Source organism: Salmo trutta, chromosome 5, assembly GCF_901001165.1.
Source record: "Salmo trutta chromosome 5, fSalTru1.1, whole genome shotgun sequence".
Taxonomy (NCBI): domain Eukaryota; kingdom Metazoa; phylum Chordata; class Actinopteri; order Salmoniformes; family Salmonidae; genus Salmo; species Salmo trutta.
Genome location: NC_042961.1, coordinates 17,665,657 through 17,690,245, shown reverse-complemented (window position 1 = coordinate 17,690,245; position 24,589 = coordinate 17,665,657). Strand labels below are relative to the sequence as shown.

The 24,589-nt window shown below is 42.8% G+C and overlaps 1 protein-coding gene and 2 non-coding genes across 3 annotated transcripts; 2 read left to right on the top strand and 1 right to left on the bottom strand.

Annotated features, from left to right (window-relative positions):
• Nucleotides 1–934: 934 nt before the first annotated feature.
• Nucleotides 935–24,589, bottom strand: gtpbp2a (GTP binding protein 2a). The gene is made up of 12 exons (XM_029752741.1): nt 24,172–24,589; nt 21,296–21,322; nt 17,745–17,929; nt 17,256–17,364; nt 16,906–17,103; nt 16,598–16,772; nt 5,377–5,596; nt 4,676–4,811; nt 4,528–4,586; nt 4,015–4,186; nt 3,672–3,836; nt 935–3,221 (listed from the first exon to the last, which is right to left on the bottom strand). Exons 1-12 carry the CDS (start codon nt 24,382–24,384, stop codon nt 3,036–3,038), a joined length of 1,845 nt encoding a protein of 614 aa, XP_029608601.1. The 5' UTR covers nt 24,385–24,589; the 3' UTR covers nt 935–3,035.
• On the top strand, nt 9,084–9,166 carry trnal-cag (transfer RNA leucine (anticodon CAG)). The gene has a single exon. It is a non-coding gene; the product is annotated as a tRNA-Leu (tRNA).
• trnal-cag (transfer RNA leucine (anticodon CAG)) lies at nt 10,076–10,158 on the top strand. Its single transcript has one exon. It is a non-coding gene; the product is annotated as a tRNA-Leu (tRNA).

Below are 24,589 nucleotides of genomic sequence, written 5' to 3'. Positions count from 1 at the left end.
TCCAGGACTCCTCCCCTCACCCTGCTCCACATTTCAGCCAGTAAATTTAATGACGCACCCTCTGCCGGGGCCGGAGGAATCGCCGGCTTCCTGTCCAGTGATGTCACTTCCACCCAGGCCTCCACTCAGTCTTGCTCTGGTTCAAAGAAGGACTCCACCCCCAAGAGACCCGGCGCCATCCAGTCCTTCTTCCAAAGATCTGCAGAGAAACAGAGGAAGGAGGAAGAAGAGAATGATAGGGGCAATGGAACCTTTCTCCCGCCTTCCTCTTTTCCTGTGTCTTTCTCTGTAGTAGAGAGGAGTGTGTCTGAGAATGAAACCCCAACCTCAACTGTTTCTAGTACATCTTGTCACTCTTCTTCTGTAGTTAGCTTATCAGCCAGCCACCATACTGGCCTCTCCTCCTATCAGGAAGACTCGAGAGAAACCAGCAGCCCGTACCCTTAGCCTCATACAACAACAGTCTTGCAACGGGCAGAACAAGATGTTCCACAGCAGGATATGATACAATAGGAAGTGTCTGAATAGAACTACTTTCTTTCAATGTGGATTGAACTATTCCCATACACTGGAAGGATCATTTCAATGGGGTCTTAATACTGAGGTTTAATCTAAATGTCTTGTTTTAACTGTCGACATCAGCATCAGGTCTTTGACCTCAGTACAGTCCTGGTTGCCTCTATGATGAGTGGCATTGCACCATTCATGAGGAATCAAGTGATCATCCCTTTCATAACACAGTGGTGTTTCAGTCTGACTCACAGTTTCTAGTGTCTTGCATCAGCTGAGTAATAGAAAAGGGAGGAGGCTAACAAAGGGGAGGAGAGATAACTTCATGGACCCATTTATTATAGCTTTTCACCAGGGCACCCTTCAGGTAAACAGCCTAACTACACCATTCAGGTGTAGAATCTATAGAAAACACAGACAAAAATAAATGTAACAACTTTTTATTTATGTGTACCATAATATACAAACTGGATCTGTACATAAATATGTGGTACTTCACCCTCCCAAAAAATTATAATAGCCTTAACAATTTTTTAAAAAGGAAAACAATCGTTGCATCCTTGGTAGAGAACGCGTGACACTTGTTGGTGCTGGACTAAAACAGTCTGAACAACAAGTGAATATATAATTGAGTGAAATAAGAAACCACTACAAATCTATAAAAAACAGAAACATTACTTAGATGCAAAAATCAATTTACAACATCTGATCAGCTCTTTTTTCATATTTTGGTTCAGTCATTTCCCTCTACGAGTGCACACATAATACCACATGTGCAACAAAAAGAGAACATTTAGTTGCACCTCTTAATAGTTTTAATACCGCGGTCACGTGCTAGTTGGAAATAGGAAACTCAGAAATGTCCAACTTGCTAACTGGTTGTAGATACACGTACCGCATTCAACCAGTTAGCCAAGTTTGAAATTCCAGAGTTCTGACTAGCATGTGAACGAGGCATAAATGAGCGAGTGATTTCTCTGCGTCATTCTTTCTAACATGCAATAACTTGACACTTTATATGGTCAACAGCAGACTTGAACAAACAAATTCAGCAATGAACACCTTTCCCTATTCATCATCTAGATATCAAAAGTTGTTTCAAGGAGCAGCACCAAATCAAGTTGATTTACCGAAAAAGTTGTAAAACCTTGGGGTGTCATGGAAGGGTACTCCAAAAGTAGTTCCACTAGGCACTGTTTTACCCCTTCATAATCAGAGACAACAGTAACGTAAGGGAGAAGACGACAGAAAAAGACAACATCAGACACAATTGCCGAACAGGGGAGTTTAAACATAGCAGCACAAAGTGGCCGCTTTTTAAACAATAAGCATAATCAAAACACACAAAGTAGTCAATCTCTTTGGGAGAAATGGCTGACTATTCCAAAGATACTCAAAATGATCAATAAAATCTCAAAACCATTGGAGTAGTTCTGTGAGAGTGGAATGGTGTCTATACTGTACGAACTATACTGACCTGAGTAACTAAAGCACTTGAAAAGTAGGTAGCAACACCATTCATTGGTTAGTCGGGCTATCGAGGGGCATTGCTACGAGTTACAAACATAATTCTCAAACTGTGCCAGAGAAAGGAGAACTTTACTGGGGATGAACGTCAGTGAGATCATTGGCCATCTTGGCCAGTTTATCACAAGGTCAAGTTTTACCCATACATCACAAGCTAAAAGGAAATGCCTCATAAAGTGCCAATGTGAACAACATATTCAAACATGGTATAAGAGGACTTCTGTCACTTTCAGCCAGGCACTGTGCAGGTCATACAAACCAGATGATGTGGGATTAGGAAGTTGACAGAGGAGGCATCACAGTTCTAACCTCTGACATCCTAGTTCTGTAGCTGCAATAGAAGAAAACTCACATCGATCTGCCATCAGTCCTCTGTCTGTATTTTTAGTTTGTAAACATGCCAGACATCTGGTAACAGAACTCAGTGCCTTTTCAGGTGATAAATACAGGCATCTCAGTGTGTGTGGACGCACCTGTGTACTTGTGTTTCAGTACGTGAATGTATGTTTGAGTGAGAGGCGAGTGTGTGTATGCACGTCACCCAGAGGTGTGAATCAACTGTGTTTAAGGTGACTGCTGCTTTACACTCATTTCCATAGTTACTATTGGATAGATTTCTGTGCCTTTTGTAACCAGGTCTTCCTTACACCTCAACCTCACCGTAGTGACTGTTGCTAGGTGAACAGGTGACACAGGAGACAAAATATACTTCCCTCATCAGTATCTAGAAAAGCAAAAGGAAACAATTGAAATAGCAGTTCTTGAAAAGGCTTGAGAAAAGGTTTGGTGACAACAAGGCTTTGGAAAAACAAAGTAAAAGACAAAAGTTGAGGGAAAAGTCAGTTCTTTGCTGAGATGACAGGAGAGGGGCTTTGGAAGAAGCAGGAAGGCTGAAGATGACAGGAGAAAGAGACGCAACCCTCTCCTCCGATGTTCTAGATCCTGGGATCTAGCTGGGACGGCTGTGGTTCTCCTGTTCCACTGGGCGGTTCTGGGTTCTAGGCCTCGTCCTCCTCCTCACTCTGTGAGGGCTGTGACTGGGAGACAGGCTGCAGCTTGGTGACCTGGCCGATGCCTTTGGTGGCTCCCTCTCTGAACAGCAGCTTGGCCCCCACCTTCAGGTACTCTGGGTGCTTAATGAACTTAAAACACACCACCGCCTTCTCACCTGTCCTCAGCTCCTCCTGTGGTACACAGATAGATGGATTAGTAGTTTCATGGAAGACTTGTATAGAATATTATCACTGTATGTTAGCACTTCACAAATATTAATTCTACAAATCCTTAAAACTAGTGTTGACACTATACCAGAAGTATTTAAGTGTGTTAACTTTTGTGCAGCGTGAGAGGGGAGCTAACATCCCAGACCTCCAGTGCAGGCTAGCAATGAGTAAGGGGGAGCAGGCAAGGTTCACGCTATAATAAGGGTAGGGGGCGTTGATAGACAGGCTTAATCTGTGAAGTACCGAAAGTAAAAAAAGATACTAAAACATGAAAAAACGTTTTGGTAATGTATCGAAAAAGTACCGAAGTTTCGGTATACCGTGCAACACTACTTCATCCGTGCAACACTTCTGTCTGTAACTGCAGGGTTTCTCCAGACAGAGAGGATTGTGGAACGGTGGAGGACTGACCTTGCCGTGCACAGCCTTCACAGTAGCAGTTTGTCTGATGTTGCCCACATGCACAGTGACCTGGAAGCCCTTGTGGAAGGTCTTGGCGTGGAATAGCAGCACGATCTCCGCCTCAAACAGCCAACAGATAGTGGGGTTCATCTCTGGACTCACCATCACCATACCCTGGGAGGGAACACACAGGAAGTACAGTCATTAAATACAATGAAACGGAACAATGGAAAATATGTTGATATTAGAAATTAAAAGGCAAACACTACTGCATAAACCACGATGGACAGAGACGTACAACTCAGTTTCAGCAGCTTGAGCGAAATACAAGTACACCGTTTGAGCGTCTCACCTTGCGTAACAGCGAGCGGTCGAAAGTGTCCAGTGCGAGTGTGGCGGCCTGGCCGGCCCTCAGTACCCTGCATGCTGAGCGGTTTCTCTGGATGCTGCACACTGTCAGCTTGAGGAATTGACCGGAGTCTGTAGGACCCACAACCAGCTGCTCCCCCTCACGACAGATACCACTGGATGGATGGAGAGAGATGGATGAGAGTTTGACAGATACCAATGGAGAGAGAGAGAGAGAGAGAGAGAGAGAGAGAGAGAGAGAGAGAGAGAGAGAGAGAGAGAGGAGGAGGAGAGTTTGACAGATACCAATGGAGAGGGAGGAGAGTTTGACAGATACCAATGGATGGACAGTTAGACGTACCACCACTACAACATGAGAGAGAGAGACAGAGAGAAATGTAATAAGACAAAAAGGGAAGGTCAGACAGATGCTACTCCACAAGGAGAACTAGATAAGAAAAAGGAACATGACGGAGGAGAGGACAAGACACTGGGGCTCCTATATCAGTGCACTGACCTGTATAGAGTTCCTCCCACCACTGTCCCCACATCAGGCACTGTGTAGATCTCATCCACCTACAGGGAAAGCACACACTGTCAAAACACACATTTACATGTATGCTATTCATTTACTGTGTGTGTGTCTGTATGTTCGTGTGTGTTACCTGAAACTCAGTGAGCTGTTGCATGAGCTCCTCCTGCTCCTTGCTGTTGCTGAGTGGGGGGATGATGTTGAAGAAGACCTTGAGCAGATTCAGACTTTCCCCAGACACACTAGACACGGTGAAGATGGGAGTGATGCTGCACAGGAAACAACAGCACCACCACCGTCACATGACCAGGGCTATGACAACGCACACCATGACCAACATCAAATGACCAATACAATGATATGACGCTAACATTATGGCTGGAACCCTGTGTGGCTGTGTACGTACAGTACATTAAATACACATCATGTACATTGATCATGACACTGCAAGTGTGTGTGTGGAGGATTGACCTTAACAATTTATTGTTAAAATGAGAGGCCGCCTGGATCGTTCATTTAAAGACGCTTGCTCCCTTCGGTCTCAACGTAGACTTGATCGGAAGCCATTCTTGTGATTGTGTTTTTGCTATCCATTGTAAATGTTTGTTGGCCTATGTAGCCAAATTGTATCTATGATCGTATGTTATCCATTCATATGTCCTATTTCTATCTGTAATCAAGCCACACCCAGCCATGATTACAGACACCTGTGTGTGTCCTTTCAAAGTATATAAGCTAGTGACCCGCAGTGTTTGTCATTATACCCTGATGAAGACAGCTTGTCTGTCGAAACGTTGGTTATTCAATTATTGCATTCGAGCTCCTAGTGTGTACCTGGGTGACTGAGCGAACTGCTGTGCGGCCGTGACGGCATCATCAGCAGTGGACACCACCAGAGGCACCTTGTTGCAGCCGGGCTGTTTGAGGATGCGCTCTAGCTGCCGGACCGTGCGCTCCACCGTGTCGCGCTTACACAGGTCCACCTTACTGACCACAATGAAGATGGGCACCTTCAGAGCCATGGCCAGACCCAGGTGCTCCCGTGTTGTACCGGCTGGATGGGGTACAGAGAGGGGGGCGCAGGTTAATACGAGTCATGTCCATACATTTCATTGATGTGTCAACACAGATCTCTTAACACTCTTTAAATCATATAGTATGTTATCAAGTGTTATGTATGGTGCAGCTTTTGGCTTCTATCACAAATTCAAAAAGCATGCATTCCGAAGCTTATTGATATCCATGTAGTTAAGTACAGTGTTGGAGTGCCAGCAGATGAGACTGCTTATCTAGAGTTTAAACCCCATAGAAAGAGACGGACATGAGGCCAGGTTAATAACATCAGGTAAACAAGCCATGGAGTAGGTTATGACTGTTATGTCATGGAAAGAAGTGTGCAAAGGTGAGGGCAGATAATACAAGAAAACCGAGAGCCCCGTGACATAATCACACTTTGACAATATCTCAACAATTTGAGATCCCCGGCCATTTGATTTGGATATAGCCTAAAGTTGTATACATATTTCACAATAACTTTGACCTTAGCCATATGTTGGCTACCTCAAAGTTGATGAGGTCACTGTGCATGTTTTTTTTGGCTGGGTGTGACTTTTAGAAGGAACGTAAGAGAGTTGTGAGACTGGAGTATTCCGTCACATGCTACTACACGTGGACTCAAACCATCACGGTCTGATTCCATTAGATAATCACATCACATAGGAACCCATTTAAAAACAAACACACACTGCAAATGTAATTAGCTGTCTGGAGCCAGACGGTTTGTACACAGTCATATGCTTATCATCACTATACACTGAACAAAAATATAAAACGTAACAATTTCAAAGATTTTACTGAGTTAGTTGATGTAAAGAAATCAGTCAATTTAAATAGATTCATTAGGTCCTAATCTATGGATTTCACTTGACTGGGAATACAGATGGTCACAGATACTTAAAAAAAAAAAGTAGGAACGTAGATCAGAAAACCTGTCAGTATGTAGCGTGACATCTCCTTCGCATTGAGTTGATCAGGCTGTTGATTGTGGCCTGTGGAATGTTGTCCCACTCCCCTTCAATGTCTGTGCGAAGTTGATGGATATTGGAACACGTCGATCCAGAGCATCCCAAACAAGTTCAATGGGTTCAATGATGTCTGGTGAGTATGCAGGCCATGGAATAACTTGAACATTTTAGCTTCCAGGAATAGTGTACAGATCCTTGCAACATGGGGCCATGCACAATCATGCTAAAACATGAAGTGATGGTGGTGGATAAATGGCACTACAAATGGGCCTCAGGATCTCATTTCGTTATCTCTGTGCATTCAAATTGCCATTGATAAAATGCACTTGTGTTCGTTGTCCGTAGCTTATTCCTGCCCATACCATAACCCCATCATTCACAACATTGATATTAGCAAATCACTCGCCCAAACGACACCATACACGTGGTTTGCGGTTGTAAGGCCGGTTGGCTGTACTGTCAAATTCTCTAAAATGACATTGGAGGTGGCTTATGGTTGAGAAATGAACATTAAATTATCTGGCAACAGCTCTGGTAGACATTCCTGCAGTCAGCATGCCAATTGCATGCTCCCTCAAAACTTGAGGCATCTGTAGCATCGTGTTATGTGAATAAAATTGCACATTTTATAGTGGCCCTTTGTCCCCAGCACAAGGTGCACCTGTGTAATGATCATGCTGTTTAATCAGCTTCTTGATATGCCACACCTGTCAGGTGGATGGATTATCTTGGCAAAAAAAAATTATGCTCATTAACAGGAATGTAAACAAAATTTGCGAGAAATGTTTGTGCATATGGAACATTTTGGGGATCTTTTATTTCAGTTCATTAAACATGGGACCAAAACTTCGCATTTTATTTTTGTTCAGTATGGTTTAAACGAGAACTACAAGATAAGGAGACTATAGTTTAGGGAGAAACAGATAGTAGGCCCTATTGCAGAGAAAGCATAAGGACACAAAAAAAAGAGAAAGAGAAGAGGAAAGCAAGATCGAGCATGTACGAGAGAGAGAGAGAAGCTACAGAGCGTGGGTGAGGGAGAGAGAGTGAGAACTTCAGAGTGGGTGTAGCCTGTGTGACACTAAAACATCACCTCAAGCTTCCTGTAGTGTGTGTAGAAAAACACTGCTGCTGACAAGTAAACAAAACAACTATGCTTATGCTCATAAAAATAACCTTAAAGGGCATCTTCATCAGTTGTTCTTGCCATTGAAGAAAAACCTGCTATTTCTGTATATCAACAATATGTCTGTATCCTAAGCCAGTGTCTCCCCTATATTCATTTAGCAACAGTGGCCAACCACTGCTAAATTCTTGCAACAACTGAAAAAAATGTCAATATTTATATATTTCTACATTGAAAAGCTTTTAAATGAATAGTCATTAGCTCAATGACTGGAAGTCTATGGGAACAGCTAGCATGTCATTGCGCTGACACTAGACGTGAGAGATGTATGGCTGGGTCTGGATATAGGCCACAGAGAGGTCAAGGGCACTGACCCACAACAGTCTGGCGGGACCGAAATAAACCTACCCTCTCAGCTGAGACAGATTGTATTTGCATGCTGGCAAACGAAACATAACTTACACTGTCTGTATGTGTGTGTTAGGGGGCAAGGCTACATGGTGTCATAATGAGCCAACCTATTCCTCTGCTTTTATGGGCCCCATCAAGGGGCATGTCTTGGCTCAACATGATACCTCAACAGAGCTCTGTAAACACCTCCCCCCCTCACTGAGTGGAAAGTATCTGTGTGTGCATGCACTAGCAAGAGAGGCATGCCTTGAATAGCCTGCAGCTTCGCCGATCAGCTGATCCATGTCTGTGTGTCACTGTCAAATCAAACTTTAATCGTCACATGCTTCGTAAACAACAGGTGTAGACTAACAGTGAAATGCTTACTTAAGGGAGAGGTGAAGCTGGTTGAGAGAAAGCCAAGAGTGTGCAAAGCTGTCATTAAGGCAAAGAAAGGGTGGCTACTTTGAAGAATCTCAAATATAAATATATTTTGATTAGTTCAACACTTTTCTGGTTACTACATGATTCCATGTGTGTAATTTCATAGTTTTGATGTCTTCACTATTATTCTACAATATAGAAAATAGTAAAAAATAAAGAAAAACCCTTGTACGAGTAGATGTGTCCAAACTTTTGACTGGTATAAACACTGGTATAAACAGCTAACTATGTGTATGTGTACATTAGCAAAAATGTCTAAAGACCTGTATTTATGCTTTGTCATTATGGAGTATTGTGTGTAGATTGATTAAATCCTTTTTTCCCCCCTCATCAATTTTAGAATAATCTGTAACCTAACAAAATGTGGAAAAAGTAAAGTGGTCTGAATAATTTCCCAATTAAGTAATTCAGAAGAAAATCATACAAACTGTCTGCAACAAAAGCAAATCTCATGCATATTAACGCAGTAACGGAAGAGAGAGCCCGTATTCATCAGCTGCAGCTGAAAAGTTTCCACCTGTCACTGTTCTGGGAGAATTAGAGGCAGGGTGAGGCATGTCAGCATGGCCGAGCGGTCTAAGTCACTGCGTTCAGGTCGCAGTCTCCCCTGGAGGCGTGGGATCAAATCCCACTTCTGACACTAATATTTTGGTTAACCCTCACAACTAATAGGTGAACAAATGAATAATGTTGTTACAACACAGCCTAAAAGGTATTCATAATCCTGGAACCCCAAACCAGCCATGATGTCTGGAAAGTTATGAACACATCTGCAAATACAGTGAGCAAATTAATACTGTTGTCAAAAAAGAACACTTAAAGGAGCAGTAGGTAGCTTTATGGGTGACCTGAACAAATTCACGTAGAAATGAGAGTTCTAGATCTGTCACTCTCATTGAAAGCAAGGGGGGCAAGTTTTATTTGTGCTCTTTTTACCCCAGCTTCAAACAGAAGAAAATACAATATTTTTGTTTATTGAATAGATTTCACAGCATTTTAGACAGTACAATGATTCTCTGTCAAATAAACTGAAATTAGGCAAACCAGTCGAATTTTAGCAACCAGGAAATGGCAGAGCGATTTCTGCCTATTGTAGCTTTAAGCAGAGAGGAAGAGGCGAAGCGAGAGGATTTACTCTGGCCCAAAATCTGTCTGCATGATATAAGCCCTTTTTCGGTCTATGAGAGTGTCGAATTACGTGAGGCTTATTTGATCTAATAGATGTTTCATAATGTTTAGGTTATTACAAATGTAATGACATAAGTGTATGCACCTGGCATTCTGGCAACTTTGAGAAAAACTACTAAGTTGTGCTGGTTGTTCACAAGCGTATCTGGCCTCTCATTGGCGAGAATGGTCCCACCTGATCTCACCTGTCTTCAAATCACTGAGGACATGCATTTCTATTGTTAGAGTGGTCACTCCGTTTATTTTGTCAATATAATAGATCATCTTTGCCCTAAGGTATTCAAAACATCTCAGATCCCAGTAGCAGCCAATGGCGCCTGACTGTTAGATATGTAGGTGAGTTAGGAGGAAAGATAAACATGTCAGGATGGCCGAGCGGTCTAAGGCGCTGCGTTCAGGATGCAGTCTCCCCTGGAGGCTTGGATTCAAATCCCACTTCTGACAACATTTTGGTTGTTCCTGGCAACTAAGAGTGCAAATCAATAGTGACATATTCCTACATTTACAATAGGTATTTAGTAACAGCCAAAACCTGAAACAGGGCTAGAGGCTTTAACTTGGCAGGCTGCCTACATTCCCCTTGAGGCACTCAAGCTCACTCTGATATCCAGGCAGTAAAGTATGGTGTTGGCAGACAAGCAGATACCACTGCTTATCTATAGAGTTAGAAACCCAGAGAGAGGGAGTCTTGGTAGGACGTGACTTAATGTGCAACTGTCATATCAGAATGGCCGAGCGGTCTAAGTCACTGCGTTCAGGTCGCAGTCTCCCCTGGAGGCGTTGGTTCGAATCCCACTTCTGACAATTTTTTTGCTAATCCTGGCAAATTACAGATCAAATTGATAGTGTTATAACAAAGGAAAAAAGCAATGAGCTATTCACTAACCACTGAAAGATCATCTCTAAATAAAGAAAAAGGCTAAGCAAGGGTGCCGACTGTGTGTCAGTTTCCTTTCCTTCCTTCGCTCAGATTTCAGCTGTGTCCCGATAAAGCTATTTTAGACTGTCTCCTCTTCCTCAGTCAAGACCACTGATCTGGGAGGACTTGAAAGGTGAAGGCAATATTAAGGACACCTATCCAGTTCCTTCAAGTATCAGTACAAAGGAACAGAAAGGAAACAAGAGCAGAATGCCTTTGAAAGTCTTGGGACAGTGGTGAACTTTAAGAATCTGAACCTTTCCTGTAGCGTCAGCACTGACATCCCAAGTGTCTGCTTACTAACTCAACAGGTGTCCGTTTCACAGACACCCTTTGGTGAGCTACAGACGATCATCTGTTAGGGGGCTCAGAGGAACGCCGGTTAGTCTGGGACTTGATTTGATTTTGACTGGGGAGGGGGCTGTTACATAAGCCCAGATAGCAGTGTGTTTTTGTTTTTTTGCAGTGTGTTTGTACAGCCCTACTGCCCAGCTTGGAACTTAGCTAGCCTGCCAGCTACAGAAGAGAGAGAAGAGGGTTGGACTTGAGTAGATTGGAGTCATATTGTGCAATACTCCTGCTTAGGGCTGTCCCCTACTAAAGAAAATCATGGTCGACCGAAAGTCTGTTCTTCCTAACAATTGATTGCTCAACATTTTTAAACGTAGTTTTCCATATACAAAACACACAGTATGAGCTTTAATAAAATCAACTATGTGTATTGAACTCGTCTGATGCTTTAAACGGTTTGAAGCCTCAAGAGGGCACCAGAGATCTAGATAACCAGAAGGAAAAAAATAACAACTTAACCAGACTGAACTATTTTCCTCCCACTCCTGTTGGCTTTTGCAATTTCTGCCATTACTCTCCTGAAGTTTCCAGTAATATGCTACACGAGGAGTCTGCAACCTTTCATGTGGAATGCCAATTTATTTGACAATTTCTACCGAGATGAATGACAGTTATGGTTTTCAAATGCACATTTTCGTAAACAGTTTCATTTAATTTATAATAAGATATTCATATCTCAAAATCATTCATATGTGGTTAATCGAAATTCCATCCAAATCTAAATGAAAAATGGTACAAACCTAAAAGGTAACTGATTGCCGTTGCCAACTAAGTAAAAATAGCCGACAAAGCGAACAAATAACATTCCAGCCTGTAGTTAGAAAATAACCTGATTAAAAATACATTTCCTATGAATCACCTTGTTTCAGACAGGCCATGTGTAGCCAAACTTGAAACATTGCATAAACTATTAACTTGGGCCAGCCCAAAGCTTGCACTAGCAAACTTGCAACATTGTATAAAATATTCTGGAACCTCAGTTTCCTGAGCCAGTGAGCTCAGGACAGACACAGCTGTAGGCTATTTGCACCAGGGATAAGAAGCAGTGCTTGACTTGGGCAGGAGCTCACCGGAGCTTAGTACTGGCACCTCAAATGTTCTACTGCTTGAGTTCCTGTTCCTCTTATAGAATATTAGCTCAAAAGTATTGTGGAGCTCCAGCACCTAAAAAAACTCAGCAAAAAAAGAAATGTTCTCTCACTGTCAACTGCATTTATTTTCAGCAAACTTGTGTAAATATTTGTATGAACATAACAAGATTCAACAACTGAGACAAACTGAACAAGATCCACAGACATGTGACTAACAGAAATAGAATAATGTGTCCCTGAACAAAGGGGGGGGGGGGGGGGGGGAATGGCCTTAGTCCTCACCCTCGGATCCAAAAGGTCCCAGACGTGCTCAATGGCCACGGCAGAACACTGACATTCCTGTCTTGCAGGAAATCACACACAGAACGAACAGTATGGCTGGTAGCAATGTCATGCTGGAGGGTCATGTCAGGATGAGCCTGCAGGAAGCGTACCACATGAGGGAGGAGGATGTCTTCCCTGTAACGCACAGCATTGAGATTGCCTGCAAAGCGCAGTCCGATGATGCTGTGTGTCCGCCCACCTCCAAATTGATCCCAATCCAGAGTTCAGGCCTCAGTCTAACGCTCCTTCCTTCGCGAATTCGACCATCACCCCTGGTGAGACAAAACTGCGATTTGTCAGTGAAGAGCATTTTTTGCCAGTCCTGTCTGGTCCAGCGACGGTGGGTTTGTGCCCATAGGCGACGTTGTTGCCGGTGATGTCTGGTGAGGACCTGCCTTACAACGGGCTTACAAGCCCTCAGTCCAGCCTCTCTCAGCCTATTACGGACAGTAACTCAGGCAGTTGTTGTTGCCATCCTGTACCTGTCCAGCAGGTGTGATGTTCAGATTTATCGATCCTGTGCAGGTGTTGTTACACGTCGTCTGCCACTGCGAGGACAATCAGCTGTCCGTCCTGTCTCACTGTAGCGCTGTCTTAGGCGTCTCGCAGTACGGACATTGCAATTTATTGCCCTGGCCACATCTGCAGTCCTCATGCCTCCTTGCAGCATGCCTAAGGCACGTTCACGCAGATGAGCAGGGTCCCTGGGCATCTTTCTTTTGGTGTTTTTCAGAGGCAGTAGAAAGGCCTCTTCAGTGTCCTACATTTTCATAACTGTGACATCAATTGCCTACCGTCTGCGAGCTGTTAGTGTCTTAACAATCGTTCCACAGGTGCATGTTCATTAATTGTTTATGGTTCATTGAACAAGCATGGGAAACAGTGTTTAAACCCTACAATGAAGATCTGTGAAGTTACTTGGATTTTGACGAATTATCTTTGAAGACAGGGTCCTGAAAAAGGGACGTTTCTTTTTTTGCTGAGTTTATAAACAGTACCAGCACCTGAAATGAGTACCAGAACCTATTTCAGTCCAAGTCAAGCACTGATAAGAAGCCTATTTTATGACGTTTCCACAGGATCAGAGCATGACCTTTTTCCCTTTCAAGCTGAGTGGTTATCGAAAGGGAGAGAGCTGGAAAGATTTTTCAAATACATTGAGGAACTATTGTAATTCTCAATGGATGTAATAACAGACAGTTTGCTTACTGTTTGAGGTGAAGAAAATATTACTTTGAGAAGCTAAACAGGTCATTAGTGGTGGTGCGTTAAGCCAATCAGAAATACTATCAGATCCCCAAATGGGCACATTTATATACCTACAATTTGCGCGCAGGTCAGGTAGCCTATAGGCCTACTTCTATGCGTGCGCGTCCTTACTCAACATTGACAGGAGCGCTCCAAACAAAAGACAATGACCAAATTGACAGAAATCGTAAATGGAATTAAATAAGCCAAAACTTGTTTGTCACAAGTGTAGCATAGGTTGTACACTCTGAAAACAATGTGTCCACTCTGACAATGAGAACAGAATGACATAATATAGAATGCATTAAAATAAAATGACCATAACCAAAGTAACAAACATTGTAGATTAGAATCATAGGAATTAACGGTAAATGTACTACTGGTGATATATGTAATGGGGAATTGATATACCCTAACGATCAAAACACAAACAATTCACACAATGAAGTTATGAAAGAATCTGACGTCTGCATTGGCAATGCAGCATTTACGGTGATATGGCCTCAGCAGGTCAGGGCATTCATACTTCTTGAGCTTCGCAGAGCAGTGCAGAGCTGTTGTCAAGGAAGTGAGTTTGTTTATACAGGATGTAACGCCCCTACCTACCGTCAACCAATCATGTCAATGCAGAGCTATACAGAGCCCTCCACATTGTTACAACATTTGGGAGACACATGGCGATGTGGTACAGAGCTCGATTTGGCCTCTGCATGCCTCTGGAGGCTCCGCAATTGCGTCACACCCTCCATATGGAGCCTCGGACCACATTTTCAAATTAAGCATAAATTGGCTTTAAGTCTAGGGCTCCGCAATGGATTAGTTCACCGAGATGGGCGCAAATAAAAAATATATAGTTGAAGTCGGAAGTTCACATACACCTCAGCCAAATACATTTAAACTCAGTTTTTCACAATTCCTGACATTTAATCCTAGTAAAACTTCCCTGTTTTAGGTCAGTTAGGATCACCACTTTATTTTAAGAATGTGAAATGTCAGAATAATAGTAGAGAGAAATATTTTTCTCAGCTGTTATTTCTTTCATCACATTCCCAGTGGGTCAGAAGTTTACATACACTCAATTAGTATTTGGTAGCATTGCCATAAAATTGTTTAACTTGGGTCAAACGTTTTGGGTAACCTTCCACAAGCTTCCCATAATAAGTTGGTGTAACTGAGTCAGGTTGTAGTCCTCCTTGCTTGCACACGCTTTTTCAGTTCTGCCCACAAATGTCCTATAGGATTGAGGTCAGGGCTTTGTGAAGCCCACTCCAATACCTTGACTTTGCTGTTCTTAAGCCATTTTGCCACAACTTTGGAAGTATGCTTGGGGTCATTGTCCATTTGGAAGACCCATTTGCGACCAAGCTTTAACTTCCTGACTGATGTCTTGAGATGTTGCTTCAATATATCCACATCATTTTCCTCCCTCATGATGCCATCTATTTTGCGAAGTGCACCAGTCCCTCCTGCAGCAAAGCACCCCCACAACATGATGCTGCCACCCACGTGCTTCATGATTGGAATGGTGTTCTTCAGCTTGCAAGCCTCCCCCTTTTTCCTCCAAACATAACGATGGCCATTATGGCCAAACAGTTCTATTTTTGTTTCATCAGACCAGAGGACATTTCTCCAAAAAGTACGATCTTTGTCCACGTGTGCAGTTGCAAACCGTAGTCTGGCTTTTTTATGGTGGTTTTGGAGCAGTGGCTTCTTCCTTGCTGAGCGGCCTTTCAGGTTATGTCGATATAGGACTCGTTTTACTGTGGATAAAGATACTGTTGTACCCGTTTCCTCCAGCATCTTCACAAGGTCCTTTGCTGTTGTTCTGAAATTGATTTGCACTTTTCGCATCAAAGTATGTTCATCTCTAGGTGACAGAACGCGTCTCCTTCCTGAGCGGTATGACGGCTGCGTGGTCCCATGGTGTTTATACTTACGTACTATTGTTTGTACAGATGAAAGTGGTACCTTCAGGCATTTATAAATTGCTCCCAAGGATGAACCAGACTTGTGGAGGTCTACAATTATTTTCTGAGGTCTTGGCTGATTTCTTTTGATTTTCCCATTATCTCAAGCAAAGAGGCACTGAGTTTGTAGGTAGGCCATGAAATACATCCACAGGTACACCTCCAATTGACTCAAATGATGTAATTTAGCCTATCAGAAGCTTCTAAAGCCATGACATCATTTTCTGGATTTTTCCAAGCTGTTTAAAAGCACAGTCAACTTAGTGTATGTTAACTTCTGACCCACTGGAATTGTGAAACAGTGAATTATAAGTGAAATAATCTGTCTGTAAACAATTGCTGGAAAAATTACTTGTGTCATGCACAAAGTAGAAGTCCTAACCGACTTGCCAAAACTATATAATTTGTTAACAAGAAATTTGTGTAGTGGTTGAAAAACAAGTTTTAATGACTACAACCTAAGTGTATGTAAACTTCCGACTTCAACTGTATGTATGCATGCATGCATGTATATATATATAAAAAACAATCTTGGTCGACCAACAGCCTAACAATTCACCAGTCGACTAATTGGAGCCAGCCCTACTCCTGCTTCATCAGGGAGTGCTCCACCGACTGGCTTATCTGTAAAAATGTAAGAACCTGTCAAAGCACAAGTCTTGACAACAACGCTCAAGTGTTGCCTCCAAGCACTGGAGTAAGAACAACTTTCCCCACACTGATCCAACTGTGACCTTTAGGAGGCATAACCTGCCTTGGACAAGCACAGAGGCACAGTATTCATGTAAACCAGGGGTAGGCAACTAGAATTAGCTGTGGGTTGACCATTTTTTGCTAAAAACCTTGGGGGAACAAAAAATTATAATCACAGGTGGCTGGTCTTACCTGCGGGTAGCATGTTGCCGACCCCTGACGTAAACCAACAAAAAGCGATTTTAACAAACAACCACAGAGTCTGGGTCAAGTGTAGCAGTCAGACTCACCGATGCCCGTGTTTGCACTGACCACCAGCATGGCAAAGTCTGGGCAGTAGCTAGTCAGGCCAAAGATGGTTGTCTTCAGGTACTTGTGGTGGCCGGCCAAGTCAATGAACGTGATCATCTTAGAGGCACTCTCACATATCTCCTCTGCTGTCCGCGACTCACTGTAGTTCACCACCTGAGGGACACAAGAGGGCAAAGGTTTAAAAAAAAAAAAAAAAAAAAAAAAAAACAAGCCAACCCATCTAGTCCTTTCATCTATTAGTAGTCATGAAAAAGCCGTTTGGGACATGGCCAGTCCTTTCCCTCACCTCTCCTTTGCTGTTGAAGCCGAGAATCTCAAAGCTGATGCTGGAGGTACGTCCTGTCTGGATCTCGTGGAGGTGTCTGAAGAGGTTGAGTCTGGCCCGGCCTCGCCCGTTATCCAGCTCACCCTGTGTCAGCACACCTAGCAGGGTGGACTTTCCTGAGTCCACGTTACCCAGCACAGCCACCCGCAGGTCCAGGAACTAAATACAAAAACACACGTATAACATAGTATGAATGTTGACCTAGTCACACATAGCCAGCTTATCAGCAAATGTTGTAGTAGTAGTACGACAAGTAGTGACTCTCGCTGTCTACACTTAACAGCTTATGAGCTTCTCATGAGGTCACTAACCTGCTGGTCGTCTGGCACCTTCCTTATGAGAACCTCAGCTATCTTACGAGGGATATCAGCATCGTGGTCCACCTCTCTCTCTCTGAGAATGGTGATGTCAGCCCCAACCCTTCAAGTCAAAAGTAAATGAAGAGTCAATTACATGTACAACATCAACCCAGAAATACTTTTGGTACAAGAATTGCACAAGCAATTTCATCACATCTTTAAAAAATGGAGTATACGAGAAGGCTGGCAGGGCTCCAGAGGGGCGCAGCGGTCCAAGACACTGCATCTCAGTGCTTGAGGCGTGACTACAGACACCCTGGTTCAAATCCTGGCTGTATCACAACCGGCCGTGATTGGGAGTCCCATAGGGAGGCGCACAATTGGCCCAGCGTCGTCCGGGTTTGGCCGGTGTAGGCAGTCATTGTAAATTATAATTTGTTCTTAACTGACTTGCCTAGGTAAATCAAATAAAAATCTAAACAGTTGGTGTGTGGGTCGTACTTCTCTGCCATCCTGCCTAGGGTCTTTAGCGATGACCTCAGGTCTTCCTCTGATAGGCCCACCAGCATGCCGTTGTCATCGACACCAATCTGATAGACAGCCTCACCCCGCCCCTCCTGTAGACGCCATTTCATCTGTGTGGCCAGGTGTTCAAAGCGGTATTGCGTGGGGTCGATCAGCTTCAGCTGTAGAGGGGGAGAGAAAGCTGAGACTAAAGAGCTGAAGGAATGGTATGGCTAATAAATGGCTAACACCTCTGTTCAGGCCAATTAATGTTTCTAGTTTGCACTTTGCAGGTGGTGAAAATAACTAATACTATAAGTAGGATGTCTTTGTACATTTGTTTGGAGGCAGCAGCTGCCCCTGGTCCTAAAAACGACAGTGCTAATCCACTGTAGTAGGACATGAACATGTTCGGGTTGCAGCCAGACTATTCACTGCTCTTTGGTCATAATACACCTTTACATACAGAACAGAAGAGTGAAACAAAGCTACATCCAGTCTTTTCCACTAGCGCCGGCTGTTGGCTAAACAGCCGATTACAGGCTCCTTTTCAGCCAGCTACTTTTTCCACTTAAATTAACTAAGCTAATTTTCAAAATAGTCAACCGATCTCTCTCCCGCTAGAAGAAACAATTTACATCTTCTAGCAATCTATTGACTTTAAACATCAGCTATCTGAGCAGCTAACCGATCGCTGCAGCTGTACATAGTCCATCTGTAAATAGCCCACCCAATCTACCTACCTCATCCCAATATTGTTTTTATTTACTTTACTGCTCTTTTGCACACCAGTATCACTGCTTACACACCATCATCATCATCATCATCTATCACTCGTGTTAATCTGCTAAATTGTAATTACTTTGCTACTATGGCCTATTTATTGCCTTATCTCCTCATGCCATTTGCACACACTGCAAATAGACTTTCTTTTTTTTCTCTATTGTGTTATTGACTGTACGCTTGTTTATTCCATGTGTAACTCCATGTTGTTGTTTCTGTCGCACTGCTTTGCTTTATCTTGGCCAGGTCGCAGCTGTAAATGAGAATGTGTTCTCAACTAGCTTACCTGGTTAAATAAAGGTGAAATAAAAAATTTAAAAAAATAGGCGCTTGTCAGTCACAAAGCGAGCGATGACAGGGAAAAATTGCTTTGTCTCGCCTTCCGATACCTGCATGCAATGTGATTTGTCTGCGCTGTGGTTGGTTGAAGTCAAATGTCTTTACATGCAGGGGGAGAGCATGATGCTTCTTCATCTTCTCTGTAATTTTTCCAACAATTGGTAACAGACAGATTATTTCACTGTATCACAATTCCAGTGGGTCAGAGGTTTACATACACTAAGTTCACTGTACCTTTAAACAGCTTAGAAAATTCCAGAAAATGATGTCATGGCTTTAGAAGCTTCTGATAGGCTAATTGACATCATTTGAGTCAATTAGAGGTGTACCTGTGGATGTATTTCAAGGCCTACCTTCAAACTCAGTGCCTCTTTGCTTGACATCATGGGAAAATCAAAAGAAAATCAGCCAAGAACTCAGAAAAAAAAATTGTAGACCACAAAAAAGACAAGTCTGGTTCATCCTTGGGAGCAATTTCCTGCCTGAAGGTACCATGTTCATCTGTACAAACGATAGTACGCAAGTATAAACACCATGGGACCACGCAGCCGTCATACCGCTCAGGAAGGAGACGCGTTCTGTCTCCTAGAGATAAACATACTTTGGTGCAAATCAATCCCAGAACAACAGCAAATGACCTTATGAAGATGCTGGAGGAAACAGGTACAAAAGTACCTATATCCACAGTAAAACAAGTCCTATATCGACATAACCTGAAAGGCCGCTCAGCAAGGAAGAAGACACTGCTCCAAAACCGCCATAAAAAAAGCCAGACTACGGTTTGCAACTACACACGTGGACAAAGATCGTACTTTTTGGAGAAATGTCCTCTGGTCTGATGAAACAAAAATAGAAATGTTTGGCCATAATGACCATCATTATGTTTGGAGGAAAAAGGGGGAGGCTTGCAAGCCAAAGAACACCATCCCAAACGTGAAGCATGGGGGTGGCAGCGGGCAGCAACATGTTGTGGGGGTGCTTTGCTGCAGGAGGGACTGGTGCACTTCACTAAGTAGATGGCATCATGAGGAAAGAAAATTATGTGGATATATTGTGAAAAACTGAGTTTAAATGTATTTGGCCAAGGTGTATGTAAACTTCCGACTTCAACTGTATTTCTGCGTTTTATTTCATAGTGGGTAGCTAATCACAAAGAACCATATAAATCAGAATGATTTCTTATTTCTATGCAAACAACTATGTAGATTCCCATATAACCCACCTCACATGGGGCATTGCATGGACTGAGTGAAGTGCTGAAAGATTCATTTTTAGAACCGCACCAGCATAGAATGGTCGAATTTAGCCGGAAGTCTACTGAAGTTTGACTTCGTCCTTGTGTTTCTTGGCTTTTTACGTACATTTTGATCACACACACACACACACTACTAGATTGTTATCCAATGTTTGTTTGATCAACTGCTACTAGCAAAGGGATGTCAGAGAATCTCATCGATCAGACAGACGAATCACACCGTTACCACGGTAAAAGGCCTGCCCTTAAAGTGTCAGCTGAATATTTGTCACACCCAAGTGACTGAAATATTTGAGGGCACATTGTACTTCATTGAGCATGGAAAACACCCCAAAACTTTTATTCATTAACTTTTAGTCATTTCCAGTGTTTCCCCTATATTTTCGGGACGGTAAAACGTTTTCAATGTAACGTTTGTGTAAAGTATTCAAATATAAAGTACGTAGAATTAACAAATCACCAACAACAAAAAAACTAGACAGTCAGGGAAAAAAATGGCATGCAAAAAGTGTTGGTCCCTCGTTTCATGAGCTGAGATAAAACATCCCAGAACTTTTCCATACACACACAAAAACCTTATTTCTCTCAAATGTTGTGCACAAATTTGTTTCCATCCCTGTTAGTGAGCATTTCTCCTTTGCCAAGATAATCCATCCACCTGACAGGTGTGGGATATCAAGAAGCTGATTAAACAGCATGATCATTACACAGGTGCACCTTGTGCTGGGGACAATAAAAAGCCACTCTAAAGTGTGCAATTTTGTCACAAAACAAAATGCAACAGATGTCTCAAGTTAAGGGAGCATCCAATTGGTACGCTGACTGTAGGAATGTCCACCAGAGCTGTTGCATGTTCATTCTCTACCATAAGCCACCTCCAACGTCGTTTTAGAGAATTTGGTAGTACGTCCAACCAGCCTCAACCACAGACCAGGACCTCCACATCCGGCTTCCAGACCAGGACCTCCACATCCGGCTTCTTCACCTGCAGTGATAAACTAGGGATAGGCTATTCACTTGTGAAGAAAAGCTGAAATATAGACAACCAATGATGGAGGTAAGATTATTGGAAACTGGAAGGCCTTCCATCAGCTGACAACTGCTACTCTCCAGTAATGAGTGAGCAAAGGTGTGTGTCATGACACATGTATAACATTGTATTTCAGCTTACCTTGTACTCTATATTCCCCTCTTCAGCCTGAAAGAGAGGAGAGGACAGCATTATTATGTTGGACAGAAGAGAACTGAGACAAATGGTACCTACTGTTCTCTAAAAAGGTACAAAGAACCCCAATCTGACTGAAAGCCCAGTATCCAACAGTAAATGAATGGAGTGGGTGGTTGGAAGAACTTTAAAGCTGCTACATTGTTTCAACTAGCCATAAAAGAGTCTACATGCAAATAGAACTGTAAAGTGATGCAATGCTGGCTTAAATTGCTCTAAGTAGAGATTTCCTGATTATTCGGTGAACTAAAGACCACATACAGGCAGCCAATAGCATAGTCAATGGAAAAACAATAAGCCCAACATCATTGGTCACCAACTGGTCGACCACGATCGGCTGGTCATCCCCAAGGCATTCCTAGTCGATCGTCAAAATATTTCTGTAAAAAAACCAACAATAAAGTGCTTCTCGCACTGTTGATGGTAAGTGCACCCGATTCAGCTGCCCTGAGGCTGGGTAGGCGAAGTGTTCCCATTTTGTACCATCTCCTGTGTCTGAAGGTACAAATCAAGTGCACTATAGGCCTAACGCTGGCTGGCTCAGATTAATGTCGGCAGTAACGTAGCAGGCGTAAAAGAAAGCTATAGCAAAGTTGATATGGTGAGATAAAAAGTGTTTTACCATGAATAGTGAAAGACTCAACGAAAACAGCAGAGCTGCTGTTTTAAAAAAAAAATGTATGAGCGAGTTCATGTTTGTTCTTAATCAGCACTGTCACTTTTTATTCAACCATAAAATATGTGTTCTTCCTACATTCACTTGCGCTATAACCAGCACTGCAGCTGTAATGAATGAGTAGGAAAGTGTATTGATGGGTTTGCGTTGTTATTATTAGCAGTTTGTGTCTTTTAATGTCAAGGAATATTTCACTTTCTCTGCTCATAAGAGTAACATGAATTTGTGCACGAGGTAGAAATAATCCGGTGCGACTCGAGTTTCAATCAGCTGGAAGACTGTCGCTTTTTGGTCAGTGTCAGCAGAGGAAAGGGAGGAGAACCCTCAGTCTGCTACTCTCTACCTCCACTGAGACTGACCATCAGTCCAGTAAAATAAAAACAAAAAGCAAAATATTTAAATGTATGCTCACTCAGCTGTACCTCACAAGTAATACAACAACTGTTCTATTACCGATGCGTTCATATAGCCTACCTCAAATCTAGAAATATATTTTTAGATTTGGTTCGAACAATGGTTCGAACAATGGTTCGAACAATGCATTGGCAGGACAAGTCAAGCAAAGCCAATATGCGGTGAAAATGTATTGGGTCATTGTTACAGTAATGTTTTTAATAGGGTAATGTTGCATAGGCGTACATTTTTTCAGTCATGTTAATAAATAAATAAAAAATCTGAGCGGTAGATCTCAGCTTGCATTTTCACTCAGAAATTGATCTTGACTCAGAAAAGGTTGGTGACCACTGTCCTATGTAATGGGGATTCTAAATGGCCACGGCAGAACACTGACATCCCTGTCTTGCAGGAAATCACACACAGAACGAGCAATATGGCTGGTGGCATTGTCATGCTGGAGGGTCATGTCAGGATGAGCCTGCAGGAAGGGTACCACATGAGGGAGGAGGATGTCTTCCCTGTAACGCACAGCGTTGAGATTGCCTGCAAAGCTCAGTCCGATGATGCTGTGACCGCCCACCTCCAAATCGAACCCGCTCCAGAGTACAGGCCTCAGTGTAACGCTCATTCCTATGACGATAAATGCGAATCCAAACATCACCCCTGGTGAGACAAAACCGTGACTCGTCAGTGAAGAGCACTTTTTGCCAGTCCTGTCTGGTCCAGCGACGGTGGATTTGTGCCCATAGGCGACGTTGTTGCCGGTGATGTCTGGTGAGGACCTGCCTTACAATAGGCCTACAAGCCCTCAGTCTAGCCTCTCGCAGCCTATCACAGACAGTCTGAGCACTGATGGAGGTATTGTGCATTCCTGTTAAGTTATATGGATTTTGATGAATGATCTTTTAAAGACAGGGTCCTAAAAAAGGACGTTTATTTTTTTTGCTGAATTTGTGAGCGAGAGAGAGAGAGATCTATCCATATATATACACACACACACACACACACACACACACACACACCAGCCCAAGTTAAAGTCAATGGGAAAGAAAGCTAAAAGACTAAGTAATAAACTATAGGTAATTATTATGTGAGGAGGCTCTACTCTATCAAAATCTCTCAATCTCTCTGGGGGAGAAAGCAATTCATCAGCTCTGCAGAGGATTTCAGTGGCGTCTGCCTTTGCTTCAGTCCTCTACACTCAGTAGGCGAGGCAAGCCGTCCCTTTGCTGTTTACAAACACAGCTGTTCCGGTTTTTTTTCCCAGCTAGCTAGCTACCTAGCTAGTAACGTCAACAAAACATTGGACAAAATTATACAAAATATTAAAAGGGAACGATCTGGCTAACTTGGCTATAGTAGTTTTACTGCAACTATTCAGTTCAATAAACAACCAACGTTGCTACATAATGTATTTTGTAGAGATAGCTAACATAGCTAGATAGCTTTAGTTACGTGTCACTGCATCTCCAGCCAGGAAGCTAGCTAATAGTGTAAAAATGACTTTCTGCTTGCAGACACTTGCTTCGAAACGGGCAGTCAGTTCACAAGAACTTCTAAGAGAAGATGGTTACAAACATGTTTTTCGACAATATACATACAAGTATGGTATGCACAAACAAATTGTAAGAGTTGTTAGAAAAAAATTGGCGGGTAATAAACTTGCAAGCCATTTCTCGTTAGTCAGCTAGCAAACGTTAGCTAGCTACTGTACCACCCAATTGCAGGCTACGGAAGCATATCTGCTTACCTCTGGGGGTAGATTAGCCGGGGGAAGATATGGGGGGTTATTGCTTGGTTTGGAGTTTCGGGATGACCGACTCTTTGCTTTTTTGGCATTCTTCAAACACTTTTTAGAACTCATTCCGAAGCCATTCCCCGAACTAACGTTACATCCAACTCCTTGGCAACCAGACTTCTGCCCGGAACCTGAACCAAAAAGCTCTGATACCCGCGAATCCATTACTTCGGAACCGTGTGTACGCTAGCTATGTACGATTTGAAATAGAAAACGTCCTAAAACCGAGACATTCAAGCGTATTTTTCATAGGGAGAGTTTCAAAAAAAAATTTTTTAAAAAGCGAGAAGAACAACTGAACTACCAGCTGGTTAGAGTTCCTGCCCCCCACTACAAAGTGGACAATAACAACTCCGCGTCGTTGACTCGT